The following is a 15,699-nucleotide window of genomic DNA, read 5'->3' as shown; positions in this document are numbered from 1 at the left end:
GTTATCAGGCACCCCTCTAAGAATGTACATTACAGATGAGTGGCTGATCTTCCTCAGTGGAAGGATCTTCCCCATAACAGAAGTGCCCTACACTCACAAAGTCAGAAGTTGACACTTCCAACCCAATCTAATCTAATAAACATTTATTAAGTACCTATTGCATCCAGGCACTGTACTAAGGCTGAGGATCCAATTAATAGAAAAAAGAAAGACAGTCCCTGCCCTCTAGAAGCTCACAACCCAAAGGGGAAGGTCGCAAACAAATGGAAGTAGGAAAATGGAGGGTGGGTATCTGGTGCTTCTTGTTATAAGTTGAAACCAAGCAGAAGGGCAGATGCAAGAAATGCTTAAAAAATAGGGACAAGGAAAGCAATATTAAAACCATTGATCTTGTTCCTTCTAAAAATAAAGATGCATGGGGAGAAAACCCTAAATTATGGGGTCTCTGTTTACTCCGCATCACTGTCTTGTCAATTGGGAATGGAAGGTTTTTCTTAATACTTAAATGCAGTGACTTTTTGGCATTTTGTTGTCCATTTAATTTTGATTCTACCCATGCACAGGCATGACTATGACTCAGACCTGGTTTTGGAGATTCTTACTGATGCTTTGTGGACCATTCCTCACTCGGATTCACACTTCAAGTCTCTTGACAGACAGCCATGCTAGGTTTGCTCTGGACCTTTATCAAACCATCCGTTCATCTAATGAGGAGAACATTATATTTTCCCCACTTGGTGCAAGATTGGTTTTGGGAATGGTACAGATGGGGGCCAAAGGAAAAACCCAGCACCAGATAAGAAAAGCTCTGAGACTTCAAGACGACTTAATTGGTGAGATTTCCTTAGGGAGAATCATGTCCCATTTTCTCTGTGTCAGATCTGCCAACTCAAGTATCAGGTATCAAGTATCAAAATATAGTGACATGAAAGCTCTCCAGAGAGGTCCCTTAAGGGAGACAGTGTGCCACAGTGGAAAGACCCTTGCTTTGGAGACAAAGAGCCTCAGTTTGTATCCTGACACTTGGAGCCTGGTTGACCGTAGGCAAAGTACTTCAGGCTCAGTTCCTTAGTTTTAAAGGAAGCAGTTGGACTCTGGGTTATCTAAGGTCCTTAGAGAAGATTTTTTTAAAAGAGAAATCCAGCTTTCAGATACTATGATCCTATGACTGGAAATGGCAATGATACAAAGATATAGATTTTCTCAGGCACTTTATCAAACCATTCATATATCTCATGAGGAGCAGATGGTGTTTTCCCCACTTGGTGAAAAATTGGTTTGGGGAATGGAAGAGATGGGGCAAAGCCCAAAGGAAAAGAGGGAAGCACATACAGAACCAGAGAGATGGTAGGATCTGGAGCCGGAAGTGCTTCATTGAGTCTAATCCACTCTAGAGATAAAGAAACTGGGGTCCTGTGATCCTCAGAGGATCTGCAAGGACCAATCCAGTGTTTTTATAGGTGAAGCAGTATGTGTCAGAGCCAAGATTCAAACCCAGCTCCTTCCATTCCACATTCACTGCATTTCCCCACCTCTGCTGCTGCTGAGAAACCCTGTTTCCTAGAAAATCAAATAAATAAGCTTTCTTTTGTTAGAATATGATTCATGCAATAACATTCCATTTAAGTCTTTATTAAATACAGATCATTTATCTGCAAATTAAATAAAGTCTATAAAGCTGATTATGAAGACATACACACACACACAACTAACTTCTGCTAGATGGTGACATTTTCCTACTAACTTCCAAGAATTGTGATTTATCAAAGGGCTGCTGACTGTCACACGTTCTTAAGGCCTAAGTACATGACATAAATCCGTTTGCCCAGACAAATGATTATGAATTGCATTTTTTTTTCACTTTAAGAAAAGCTACTGAATTGCAAAATGTCAGGAAATGGGTTTCAAACTCTGCCAAATGCCTTTTGAGTCTTAATTAATTCTTTGGAACTATTCTGTCACTCCCTTCCCCCCACCCAGGAAGTCTCAAGGCTGATCTCTAGAGTTTCAAAGAGCTAGTGAAGTCTTCCAACTCCTGTGTTAGTCTGGTCACGCCAGTCCTTTAAATAGCCCAGAAACAATTCCTAAAACCAGCCTAGTGAAACAAAAGATGCCAATTAACTTCCTAAAGGAAGGAAGGTTTGGAGGAACTGCTAGGAAAGTGGAATCAGAGCTGGAAGGGATTTGTTTTTTCTCATCTGCATAATGGGTCTAAGTGTATTTGCCCTATGTACTCTGAGAGTTTATTACTCGGCATAAAATGAAATGAAATCTAAAAAAGGTTTTGTTTTTTGAAAATGTTACATCAATGAAAGCTACTTGTAGCAATACTGGTCTCATCAATACTCTTGATTTTATACTCTGGAGAGGAGTGATGATGTCAGTGAGTGGTAGAATTGGAATAGTTGGTCAGCGACAATACAGTCTACTGAAAGAGAAAGCTTATCAAGAAGATTGAAGTTCAAACTCTTTCTCAGGCACTGATTTGACTACGTGACCCTGGGCAAATCACTAGACCTTTCTCAGCCTCAATTTCCTTATCTCTAAAATGGGGGTGATATCAACTCCAGCGCAGAGTTGTTATGAAGATTGAATGAGGTAATATATACAAAGGACTTTACAAACCTCTAAGTGCAATAAAAATACTAGTTTTCACTATTTAGGCTGTAATTGTAGGTCTCCATTTCTGGATTCTCATTCAGTGCGCACCTGATTCCTGTGGTTCCCCTCAGTTCTCTCTTCTGGGCCCTCTTCTCTTCCCTCTCTATATTATCTTGCTCAGCAATCTCATAGGTCCTATATATTCAATTCTCATCTCTATATAGATGATTCTCAGATCTCTTAATCCAGCTCTAACCTCTTTCCTGACCTCCAGTCTAGAATCTCCAACTGCCTATTAGACATTTTGAACTCAATATCCTATAGGCAATTGTAGATTCTAGACTTACTGATTTTACCTTTGCAACATCTGTTCTACACACACTCTTCTCTCTTCTCACACTGTTACTGTCTTGGTACAAGCCCTAATCCCCTCATGCCAAGACTATTCCAATAGCCTACTGGTTAGCCTCCCTCAAGTCTCTTTCCATTCCCCTTCTTCCTTCACTCAATCATCAAAGTGAGCTTTGTAAAGCACAGCTAGTTTGACCATATAACCCACCTCCAATTAAATAAACTTCATTGGCTCCCCATTGCCTGTACACTCAAATATAAAATCGGATTTGGGCTTTAAATTTCTTTCTAGCCAGGCTTCTTCCTACGTTTCCAATCTACTTGCATCTAACTCCCCACCATGTCCCCTTGTCATTGTTGTTCAGTCATTTCAATCATGTCCCTGTCTTTGTGACCCCATTTGGGATTTATTTGGCAGAGATTTTCCATTTCTATCTCCAGATTATTCCACAGATGAGGAAACTGAGGTAAACTGGGTTAACTGACTTACCAGCATCACACAGCTAGTAAGCATCTGAGGTCAGATTTAAACTCACAAAGATGAGTCTTCCTGACTCCTGGCCTGGCATTCTATCACACCACCTAGTTGCCCTCATGTACTCTACAGTCTAATTAAAATAGCTTCTTTATCATTCCTCACACAAGATACTCCATCTCCCAAACCTGTTCATTTTGAATGGCTGTCCACCAGCTTGGAATTCTTTCCCACTTCACCTATACCTCCAAAATCCAACCTTCTGTAAGAAATCTCTCCTAGTCCTCTTCATTCCCCCCTCCGGCCCCCCCAAGAAAAAGCCCCTCACTTGCTGGTGTCTTCCTTCTGAGATTGCAACTTAGTCCAGTAGACTTTCAACTCTACCTTACTGATTTTCTCTGATGTTGTTTTATTGTCTATTAAATGGGCATAGCAGCATTAATGCCACCTTCTTCTCAAGGTTGTCATAAGGAAAGCACTTTGCAATTGGTTAAATAAATGTTCACTAATCTTAGCACAGAGGTTTCTTTATTCTCAGCCCAGTTCCTTCATCTGATCTATATAAGACATGAACTAATGATTCTTTTTTTTTCCTTTTTGGAAGGGGGAAGGCGGGGCATCTGGGGTTAAATGACTTTCCCAAGGTCACACGGTTAGTAAGTGTTAAGTGTCTGAGGCCGAATTTGAACTCAGGTCCTCCTGACTCCAGGGCTGGTGCTCTAGTCACTGCACCACCTGGCCACTCCTAATGATTCTTCACTATCCTGGGTGCCATCTTCTGGATGTTCTATATCTTAAGAATGTCCTTCCAAAAATTAGCAAAATATTTCTGATGTTGTCTAACCAGGTTAAAGTTCATCTCTAGAATATCTCTAATGTTAGAAGCCATGCCTCTCTTAATGAAACTCTGGTTGCATTAGCTTTCAATCCTGCCAAATTAATTTATTTCTAGTAAATGTCCAATAGTCCAGCCTGTCAAGGTATTTTTTTTAATCCTGATCCTATAACCTAGCATCTGCTATTCCACCCAACTTTGTATCATCCAGAAATTGGATAAGCATGTCATTTATGGTTTTATCCAAGTTAATGATAAAAATGTTATAGAGCACAGAGCCAAACACAGATCACAGCTCCTTTCATATACATCTCTCTCTCTCTCTATATGACCAAACTTTTACCACACCATTTCAACAATAACTTATGAATAGATGAATTAATTATGACCATGCATACAAATCAGGCCACAAATGTTTTCCTGAACAATAAGATTGGAATCATTTAGCAATTGTGCTGTTTGTTTATATTCAAAGTCCATAGATCTATTAAAAGACGATGTAGGCAATTTTTCTTTCGTAATGAAGATTAGAGGTGCCATGCTGCAATTCTCAGAAAACAAGCAAGTGCAGTGTCTCAGGGAAAAAAAAAGTTTCAAAACTTCAAAAGTCAGGCATACAAAAAGATACTTTTGAAATCACTTTACTTTTTAAAATAAGTTTTGTTATGTCATGCTCATTTAGGGATATAGCCTTCTTTTCCTCCATCTCAAATAAAACCTTCATTTTTATATAGAAAAAGTATTAAGCAAAACCAATGATGGATTGAGGATTTGGCAACTGTGACTGTACCATTCCTTACCCATAGTTCCCCACCCACTTCTCTACCAATGTCACAGTCGTTCTTCCTTATCTCTTCTTTCAGTCCCAGCTCAGTTTTCACAACTATTCAGTATCTAGCTTTGTTTTTAGTGTGACATAATTTCAATCTGTGTGTATATAATTACCCTGGTTCTTTGCTATACAACCATTCATACAAGTTTCTCAATGTTTGCCTGAATTACTCATAGCTGTCAATGTTTACTTTGCAATGTTCCATCATATTAATGTAACAGAATATTCCTAGACATTCTGCAGTTGATGGGCACGCACTTTATGCCTTTGACCTTGAGGAGTATTAATTGGTCTAACACTTTGGGGATGATCATAACTTCACATTATGTATGAATGTTGCCCTAAAGACTAATTCTTAATCCTGCTGGGAGCCAAATTGGCTTGTGAATACACTGCTTTCCTTTGGAAATAATAACTGGCTCACTGCAATGTAAAACTTCTGAAGTGCTTTGCAAGGTAGATGTTCTTACTCTTGCATTGGAGGCCCCAAGTTAACCGTACTTAACTCAAGTGTCAGAGGTGGGATTTAATCCAGGTTCTCTTGACCCCAGGTCCAGCACTGCATCCTCACTGACAAACTCCTTTGATACATACTGGGCTTGTTTTGGTAAAGTTTGAAACCACACACACTTTCTTCTCCCTCAACATAAATTGTTTTCTGCAAAAACTCATTTTCTGCAGCAAGGAAACATTTAAAATATTTATGGTAACTTAAAATGCAGTGTTAGTTATACCTAAGGGTCTAAGGAATTATGGCATCTATCAGAGAGCTTAGATAGCTGGGCTGAAAAGCTGTTGTTTTTATGTTGTTCAAGATGTCAGTATATGTTATAATTATTTTTTAGGGGAAGAGTTTTCTGCTCTGAAGTCATTTCTCTCTGCCATACAACCCAAAAAGCAAGAATTTACATTTAATCTTGCCAATGCCCTCTACCTTCAGGAAGGATTCCTGGTGAAAGAACAGTATCTCCATGGCAACGAGGCTTTTTTTCAGAGCACTGTAAAACTGGTGGATTTCCAAGATGCAAAGTCCTGCGCAGAGGCAATCAGTACCTGGGTGGAAAACAAAACAGATGGTAAAGCTGTCCATTTTCCCAGAATCTTTACTTGCTATTCAGATTTGTGGTTCTCTATGCCCTCAAGCTGGGAATGACTGGCTGTTTTCTTACTAATACCCAGAGCAGACACATAGGCACAAAGGAATTAAGAAGTGAGAAACTCTCCTTCCTTTTCCTCTTACTGTTACTCGGTCCTAAAATGGAGAGGCATTGAAAGCAGCTTCAGAAGAATAATGATCTTAGGTTGAATGACATCGATTTTTTATGGTTCACCAGAGAACAGTGAAGAGCAATTTTTGGCCAGCCCCAGCTTCATGGAGTCACTCATTTCTTTGTTAAGGAGAAGGCAGCTGATGATGTCCTCACTCCATTAGTGACAAATGCTTTATTTCCCATATTTACTGTAAATCATTAATACCCCCAGTTAAGTGTGTTAACACTTAGCAAAATATCCTGATAACCCCCTTGGCAACATGCCACTCAAGCAGCTTAGTTTTCTCACAAAGTAAATGAAAGAAGGCATGGTTTGGGGCTTCCCAGATCACTGAATAACGCCTTCAATCTTTTTTTCATATCCTTCACATGAAACCTTATCTTAGTTTGAATTTAAACAGTAATTTAATCTTTGCAAAGCACTTTTCATGCACGATTTCATCAGTCTTATGAGGTAGTTATTGTTATCCTCATTGTATAGATAAGGGGGGATGTCATACAAGCAGGATCTGAGAGAAGATTCCATCTTAGATCTTCTTGACCTCACGTCTATAATGCTTGATCCACTGCGACATGGCACCTCTGCAGCTGAACAATCAGCTGGGAGAGCAGACACAAGGAGATCACTATGTTGGATGTTGGTAAAATTCCAAGCCAGAGAAGAGCATCTTAAAACCCCACATCTAGAGTCAAAGTGGGTTAATTGGGCTAGTTTCTGGAAAGTTCCCTTCTAAATGCACTTTCTTCCCTAATTTTTTTCTCCAAAAATGTACCTCAGAATGAAAAAGTGCCATATTTGGAGTCAGGAGAGCTAGGTCTGCCATTTATAATCCTGCTTATTTTCACCAAGTCATCTTGTCCTTCTGAACCTCTCTCTCTCTCTCTCTGTCTCTCTATCTTTCTGTCTCTGTCTCCTTCCCCCCCCTCTCTGTTACTGTCTCTTTTTCTCTCCCCCCCTTTACCCCCCTTTTTCTCTCTCTACTTTCTCTTATCTCTCTGTCTCCCTTTGTCTCTCTCTCTTCTCTCTCTCTCCAACTCCTCTCCTATTCCCCCCCTCCAGTTCAAGAAAGGGCTAGATTAGCAGTAGGCCTGTCATGGTTCTTACCACCATTTTTTCCTGCTCCTTCTCCCAAGTTTGAATCACATAATGACAACATTTCAAAGGTTATTTACCCTAAAGACCTAAACCACAGGACAATAAGAATTTTCCCTTACATCAGAACTTGCTAGTGGCTATCCAAGCTTTGCTCTAAACTTCTGCCAAGGTGGAGCCCATTACCTTCTTGGGCAACCCATTTCATTTGGGGATATCTTTGTTACTCTATTTTTGTGACATCAAGTCTCAATTTGTATCTGCAATGTCCACCCATTATGTCTATTTCTACCCTCTGGGGCCAAGGGGAACAAACCTAATCCTTCTTCCACATAAAAATCCCAGTGGAGAATAGGGAGAGGGAGCATTTCAGCAAACTCCAACCTCAGTCTGCCCTTAAACTTTTTGCTAACATTTCAAACTTCAAATGCCTCCTACCAAGAGGGAGAGAGATACAGCTGGACTGGGGCTCTGCAGGCAATGATTAGCATTTGAGGCCTGACTGGCCAATCATATTGTACCATTCACCCATTAGAAGCACTTGCTTTAAAGACTAACTTATCCTATCCATGACGCATGACAGACAGCTACACATTTCAGTGTTCTGACTTCATTCAAAGAGAGAGATGATAACAAATTTATACAGGATGAAAAGCAAAACAGTTGTTTGGTCCCTCCTTCTCAACGCCTTCCCTTTCCCTCAAATGCAAAAAAGTCATTCATGGTCATTCTGTCAGTCATAATATCTAGGTAAACAGTAGGTATTTATTTCTATTTTCAGAAATTTTCCGAGGAGCTATCCTATCCTCTCTTTTTTTTTAACCCCCAAAGGAAAAATAAAAAATATGTTTTCAACTGAAGACTTTGGTCCTCTAACAAGACTTGTGCTGGTGAATGCCATTTATTTCAAGGGTGACTGGAAACAAAAATTCAGAGAAGAAGAGACACAGCCAATGGATTTTACCGTTAAAGATGGCTATGTAACCGAGGTGCCAATGATGAAGATGCACCTGAGGACAAAGTTAGGTAATTTGGAGATTTGTTGTATTAGCCCCCAGGAACAGGAGCCAACTCTTTACATCTGGGTAGGGAGTTTTCATACAAGGATTGTAGATAAAATCCTAAGTGGGAAAAACAACAGTGACTTATTGCTTTGGGTGCATTTCCTTAGTAATGTCCACTGTATCACACTTAACTCCCTGCCTCTGCCCCATCCCTCCCCCTTACATTATATAGTCCAGGAATACTGGTCTTGTTACTTTTCCTTGCACACGATATTTCATCTCCCATCTCTGTGCCTTTGTATTAGTTGTTGCCTATGCCACACATGCTCTCCCTCTTCACTTCAAACCATTGACATCCCCTGGCTTCTTTTAAGACCACTCAAATGATGCCATCTAAAAGAGGCCTTTCCAGGTCCCCCTAATTACATGAGCCTCCCCATCAAAGGTTACCTTCCTTCTGTAATTTATATGTCATGGAGGTATCTATTCATATATTGTTTCCTCCATTAGTTCATAAGCACTCTTGCATTTGGCACAGTGCCTATGTATGTGGCATATAGTAAACACTAAATGCTTTATTGATTGATGGATCTGTCTTCTTCCTCCTTGATTGCAGGTTACTTCACTCATTCACAAATGAACTACCAGGTGGTGGAATTGCCTTATGAAGGGAATGAGTTTAGTTTAATTCTGCTGCTTCCGGGAGAAGATGTAGCCATTGAGGAACTAGAAAAAGAGATCTCTGTGGATCAGATCCAAGGTTGGCTCAAAGCAATGCGGGAGGAACATGTGGAAATAAGCCTTCCTAGGTTTGTAAGAGCACTTTGTTACTCTGGTTTCCTTTTACCTTTAGCCTCATCATCATCCCCCTCCTTTTCCTTAGAGAGGATTCAGAATAGCAGGCTGAAAGGTGACAAATGTTTGAAGAAAGCTGCTGACATCAGCAAAAAAAACCCCAAAAACTGCATTCTGGGGTGGCTTTCTACTCCATTGGCACAAAGCTGGACCTAACCTGACTTGGCATAAATCCATTCTAAGGGGGACTGAATTCAAGAGCTCAGTTTTTTTTCTGGAAGGGATGAAGAAATGTAAGACTACAGTAATAGGATTAAATGGAATTTTTATAATCGTTTTATGACTTTACCTTAGATTTCTCTAGTTTTTTTCCCCTCAATGGGGCTTAAAGTATTTCCCCTTGCCCTGAAGTAAGGATATTGATGGCAAAAAAAGAAACCACAGTCCTAGAACACTAATTCTAACATTTACAGCTGTAATAAAGTTAGGGCATTTTACCTAGGGCAGGAATGGTGGAGAGAGAGTGGATAAAAGGAGAAATATGGAGATCTCCTCAATAGGAGTGCTTTAAATGAAATTCACATAATATTCACCTACCTATCCAAAAGTTCAAATGAACTTATGACTTATAATTGAGCCCCTTTGTCCACTTACTTGTTGCTGCTGCTGCTGTTGCTGCTTTCATATAGGTTCAAGAGGGGGCCAGCTGGGTGGTGCAGTGAATAGAGCACTGTCCCTGGAGTCAGGAGGACCTGAGTTCAAATGTGGCCCCAGACATTTGACACACCCTACTAGCTGTGTAATCTTGGGCAAGTCACTTAACCCCAATTACCTTGCCATCCCCCCTTCAAAAATAAAAAATTAAATTAAGTTTAAAAAAGAAACACATAGGCTCAAGAGGCAGCACAACATGGTACCTTGGTTTGGAGTCACCAATACCTAGGTTCAAATACTACATCTGACATTTCCTAGATATGTAACCTGCAAGTTGGCTAATCTCTATCTACGTCAGGGAACTTCCTTGGCCATATCCATTACTGGCCTCTAAGATCCTATCCAATTTTTAATATTTGGGCTATAATACTGCTAAATTACTGATGCCTTATACTCAGTGCTGGCGAAGGGAGTTCCCATCCTGACCTATCTCAGTGCTGACTAAATTCCACATCTATTCACTGTGGATTTGTAACCATCCTATAGGATATTCTGGAGCTGGTTTCCAATTTATAAAAAGTACAAGTTTTTAAAAAAATGTAAAATAGGGATAGGGATATCATATCATAGGGATAGATTACAGGGATAGAAAGGGCTTTAAGAGATTATCTTGTCTTCTCCCTGCATAAAACCTTTCTATAATAAACCATTGACTACATTTATGATTTCAATGTTAGAGATATCCTAAACTACCCACAGAACCACCTTTGTCATAAATACCAAATGAGATAACATATGTAAGGTGTCTGTAAATCTTTTAGTGCTGCATAAGTATCAATTATTATAATTATGGTAGAATATTTATTTTTCTTTTAAAATGCTTTCATTTATATATTTTGGTTTTATATCATGTGTATTTCCAAATATATCCTTTCCTACCCCAATGGAGAAAGTTAATCTTTGTACCAAAGGGGGAAAGAAAAGAAAGAGGAAGTGGCTCGATCCAGCAAAATCCATGAGCACATCAAGCGTGTTTGACTTAAAATATCCTCAGTGTTCTACACCCTGGTCTCCCACCTCTGCAAAGAAAGAAGGGAAATGCATTTTTTCCAGTTTTTCTTTCAGACCATATTTGGTCATTAGGATTGTGCAGCATTCAGTTTTATATTTTGTAACAGGATTTTGAGTACCGTGCCTTGTTTTGACTATAGGTATACATTCAGTTTCAGATCATGAAGATAAAGAACATAAGCTAAATGATTTAGAGCAGGAAGGTACCTCAGGAGCCATTGTGTACAACCATCTCATTTTATAGACGAGGAAGTATTGGAGAGAAGCAGTCACTTGGCCCAAGATGCACAGCTGCTCACTGCCAGAGATGAGATTTTAGCCCCCATCCTTGGACTCCATGTGCAACATGCTTTGTAATGATTTTGTATTGCATTCATCAGATGATCACTTCCAGCCTATTCACATGGGGTCCCAAACTTTTAAAAGTGAAACTCTGGAAAGAAAAGCAATTTGTTCCCCTTGCACAGGTAAAATGAAGCAGAGTTTGGTTATTTGGCTGCTGCTGGAAGCTCAATCAATAGTTTTGCAGAAATGAACAGTAAGTTTTCTACACAGCCAAAAGCTGGGCATGATTTCAACATGGGAATGTGCCTTTTAGTTTCCAAGGAGTTATTTATGCTCGCTTTCTTCTGTTTTCACACAGGGACATCTAGATTTGTAAAAGGCAAGGATAGTTATGTGAAAATGGAGCTGTCTTCTCAGCCTAGTTCAGCTAGATTCAGGTTCAGGTCATAGCCATTAAAATCACAGCCACTTCTGGGGAAAACCATACAGAATTCTTTCTTCATTTAAATATAGGGAAACATGACTGTATAGAAAAATGAGCTTGCAAAGGGAATTGTGAAAGAATTTAAAAAAGATTTATAGATGTCTTTCATTTTGAAATCACCATGGTTTCTGGGCAACAATAATAATGTAGTAATCTATTGTTTCCCAAAATATTCCTTTAATATTAACTATTTCCAATTTTTGTCATGCCAGTTTAGTTAGTATGAGAGTGAAACGCTGTAAGTTTTAAAATTCATACCTCTTGTTATTAGTGATTTGGGACATGACTTTATATGGTTAATGATAGCTTGCCATTTTTCTTTTGAAAAGTTTTTGTGGTATTTGACCACTTAGATATTGAGGAATGACTCTCAGACTTAAGTACTTTTGATAGTTTCCTACATATTGTAAATATAATAGCATTATCAAAGTTATTTTATGAAAAATATTTATCCACTCTTCAGCATTTTCTCTTCTTATTTACCTGCATGAATTTTATTCATGCAATATTTTTTTCATAATCCAAATGTTCTATTCTGTCATATATATGTGTATATATCTATGTATACAGAGACATCTGTGTGTGTGTATAAAGGAAGAGAGAGAGAGGAGAGAGAGAAAGAAGAGAGAGAGGAGAGAGAAATGGAGATGGGAGGGAGAGAGAGGAAGGGAAGGAGAGAGAGAGAGAGAGAGAGAGAGAGAGAGAGAGAGTATATAAAACATTTATTGAGTGGTTGCTATGTTCCAGGCTTTGTGCTAAGTACTAGTAATACAAAAAACAGAGAACAAGACAGTCTCTATTCTCCATTACAATCTAATAGAGGAAGATAAAAAATAAATGGGAGCTAAAAGTGGGGAGGACTAAACAGCAAGTGTAGCAGTGAAAAAAAAAAACATAGTGTGATGGTAGAGGAGACCAGTACTTTGAACAAAAACAGAGCAAGTGGCATAGGTAGGTCTTTGAATGGATAATGTGACATTTCTAAGCAGGGACTCACCATTCATGGCATCACTTTCAGGCAGAGAAGAACTTGTTTCCTGGTGCCAGGTAGGTGGTGTGGAGGTAGAATAGGTGGGAGAGTAAGACAGACATAAAGATCACCTCTATCACTTTATGACCACCTCTGTCCTTGATTTGTTTAAGAATTCTCCCTTTTGGGGGCAGCTAGGTGGCACAGTGAGTAAAGTGCCACCTCCCTGAGTCAGGAGGATGAGAGCTCCATTCCAGCCTCAGACACTTAACACCCAAACACAAAAAATTACTTAACTCCAATTGCCCTCCAAAAAAGGCCAAAAAAAAAAAAGAATTCTCCCCTTAGCCATCCATCTGAAAATTAACTCCTTCCATTTTTCTCTTATTTTTTTTAGTATGACCTTTTATATTCAGATCATATTCCTATTTGGAGGTCAATGTGGTATATGTTATGAGATACTGGTCCAAATTTATTATTATTATTATTATTATTATTATTTTTACCAAATTGCATTCCATCTAGCCCAGCAATTCTTGTTAAATAGTCATTTCCTTGTAATTTTAGTACTTGCATTTCAATTGATTTTGATTCTTCTTTAGCTAGTCTATTTCACTATTAATCAGTACCTAAGAGAGAGTCAAAATGGTGGTGGAGACAGAGGGAGTTTCAAAGTTAGAAAGATACAAGTTCAAGGTCCACTTATGACACATGTTGGATCTGTGACTCTGTACAGCATCTTTAACATCTTCATGACTAGACCACTCTCTAAGAACATTAAAATATAGATCAGTTATTTATCTACATTGGTAGAGGGAGTTTATTCATTGAGAGTTCCCTATATCAGTGAAATCAGATGATTGCCACTTTACAATGTAGTTTAAATTATAGTAATGATAGACCCCTTTTGTTCATATATTTTTCATAATTCTTCATGAAATTATAGACCTGCCATTATTCCAAAGGATTTTTTTCATTCTAAGAAGTACCCCATTGGCTATTTGTTTGACATAGCACTAAAGATGTAAATTGATTTTGGTACTATCATTGGTTTTTGTATATTGGTAAGATTCCACCATGATTACTAAATGTCTCTCAAATTTTTAAGCATTTCTGTAAACAATATTATATTTTATATTTATGTCTTTTGCACATCTTGATATATGTCTATTTCTATATTATAGCTAACACTTAAGAACACCTATCCCCCCTAAATTAATCTGTGGATAGCTTATTTTTATAAGTTCAAGTATAAAAGTACAAAATGGAGCATATGTTCATGCCATAAGAAGATGTTTTCTAGTGTTTTACTTAAGTCAAGTTTATTTTAAACATTGGATGATTAATCTAGCTCATTCTCCTGTATAACTCTATGGTAAATAGTATTATAACAAGGTTTTTTGGAATGCTTATATGCTTAAGTAAAGTCAACAAACATTTATTAAGTGCTTACTATATAATATGCTTTGGTTAAATTCTGGGAATACAAGGGTAAGCAAAAAAAATAATAATTCCTGCCCTCAGGGAGTTTATATTCTAACAAGAGAGGACAACACATAAAAAGAAAAAGAAGGGGAGTAGAATGGAAAATATACAGGATGGGGGCCTGGAGGAAGGGTCCAGAGAGAGCATCTGAAGTGTAGCACTGTGGAGCTGGTCAGAATCACAAAATGATGGCTCTGAAAAGGAGTTCACCAATGAGAGAAAGAGACCCCAGGCACAGAGAAAGAAGGCAGCTGAGTCATTCATGATGGTAAAGTCTAGAAAATTAAAGAGAATGTTCATAAATTGTGTATCTATAAGTGTGAGTATTATTTGGGAATATATTACCTGAAAAGCCTTCCAAAGGGCACAGTTAATAATAATTCTTCTTTTTTGCAAGATGCTTTCTTATTGCTTAGAGGCAACTTTGATGGATCACAAAATGGGTACTTAGGATGAATTCAATTTAAATATTGCCCTAAGGCAATAATAGCTCTATGGACCTTTTCGGTTTCTTAAGGTCTCTGACCCGGTTTCTTTATCTGTAAAACTGGTATAATAATAGCACCATTTCAAGGTTGGCATGAGAATACATTGAGATATAATTAGTTGGCTTTGCAAAAGTTAAAATACTTTAGAAGTGAGACCTTTTATCAATATTATTAATAATATCACTATTATATCTGTAATTTCAGCTGATACTTATAAATAACACTGAAATTGGAAGCATTTTCCCTGCGTGATAGGGAAACTAAGTCGAGGAAAAATTTAACGGTTTGTCCAAAGTCATATATGTAATTAGTGGTGGATCTAACACTAGAACCCAGGTCTAGATCTAGGAAAATGTCAGCTCCTTGAGGGCAGGGACTGTTTAGAACTTACATTCATTTTCTCAGCACCAGGCATAAAGTATACATAAGAGGTGCTTAACAAATACTTACTGATCCATCAATAGGTGATGCTGCTATTCATTGTTAGCAAATTCATTCAAGATCCATCAGTATTTATTTATTCCATATATACCTTGTGTTACACTTTGTAAGGGGACACAAAGAAAATTGATCACATGATATGGTGGATAGGGAAATGACCTCAAAGTCAAGGTGACTTTTGTCATCCCACCCCTCCCACATACTGACTATGTGACCCTGGCCAAGTATGTCATTTAGCTTCTCAATGCCCAGGTAGCTCTTTAAGGGCCATAAATTCTAGAGCAGGAACTGATCTGCTTTGGCAGAGGGAACTTCCTCAGCTGGGAGCACTTTATGCCAATGGAGGCACAGGTCTTGTAAAAATAAACCTTGTAAAAAGAATCCTTGAGAGGGTGTGATGAGGTAATGCCTGGAAATCTCTTGGCTGAGCTTAAAGTGCCCAACTCTAATTCTTATCATTATGTCTACACCCCAACTAGACTGGAAGCTTCTTCTTGTCAAGCATTAGAAATTAAGAGTTTCCCTCCCTTCCTTCCTTCCTTCCTTCCTCCCTCCCTCCCTCCC

The 15,699-nt window shown here is 38.6% G+C and overlaps 1 protein-coding gene across 1 annotated transcript in view; it reads left to right on the top strand.

The window, feature by feature from the left end:
* Window positions 1-268: 268 nt before the first annotated feature.
* The window catches only part of SERPINI2 (serpin family I member 2), a 39,955-nt gene continuing 24,524 nt past the window's right edge, over window positions 269-15,699 (top strand). The window contains exons 1-4 of the mRNA XM_069083662.1: window positions 269-833; window positions 5,940-6,170; window positions 8,290-8,484; window positions 9,079-9,271. Of these exons, the coding sequence (XP_068939763.1) occupies window positions 566-833; window positions 5,940-6,170; window positions 8,290-8,484; window positions 9,079-9,271 (887 nt within the window). The 5' untranslated portion in view covers window positions 269-565. The remainder of the gene's footprint in view (window positions 834-5,939; window positions 6,171-8,289; window positions 8,485-9,078; window positions 9,272-15,699) is intronic.

Source organism: Petaurus breviceps, unplaced genomic scaffold, assembly GCF_028583685.1.
Source record: "Petaurus breviceps papuanus isolate PSGF00001 unplaced genomic scaffold, PetGlider_PUasm1.0 173, whole genome shotgun sequence".
NCBI classification, from domain to species: Eukaryota; Metazoa; Chordata; class Mammalia; order Diprotodontia; family Petauridae; genus Petaurus; species Petaurus breviceps.
The sequence above is the reverse complement of the archived record's forward strand: the minus strand, read 5'-3'. Positions and strand labels throughout refer to the sequence as shown.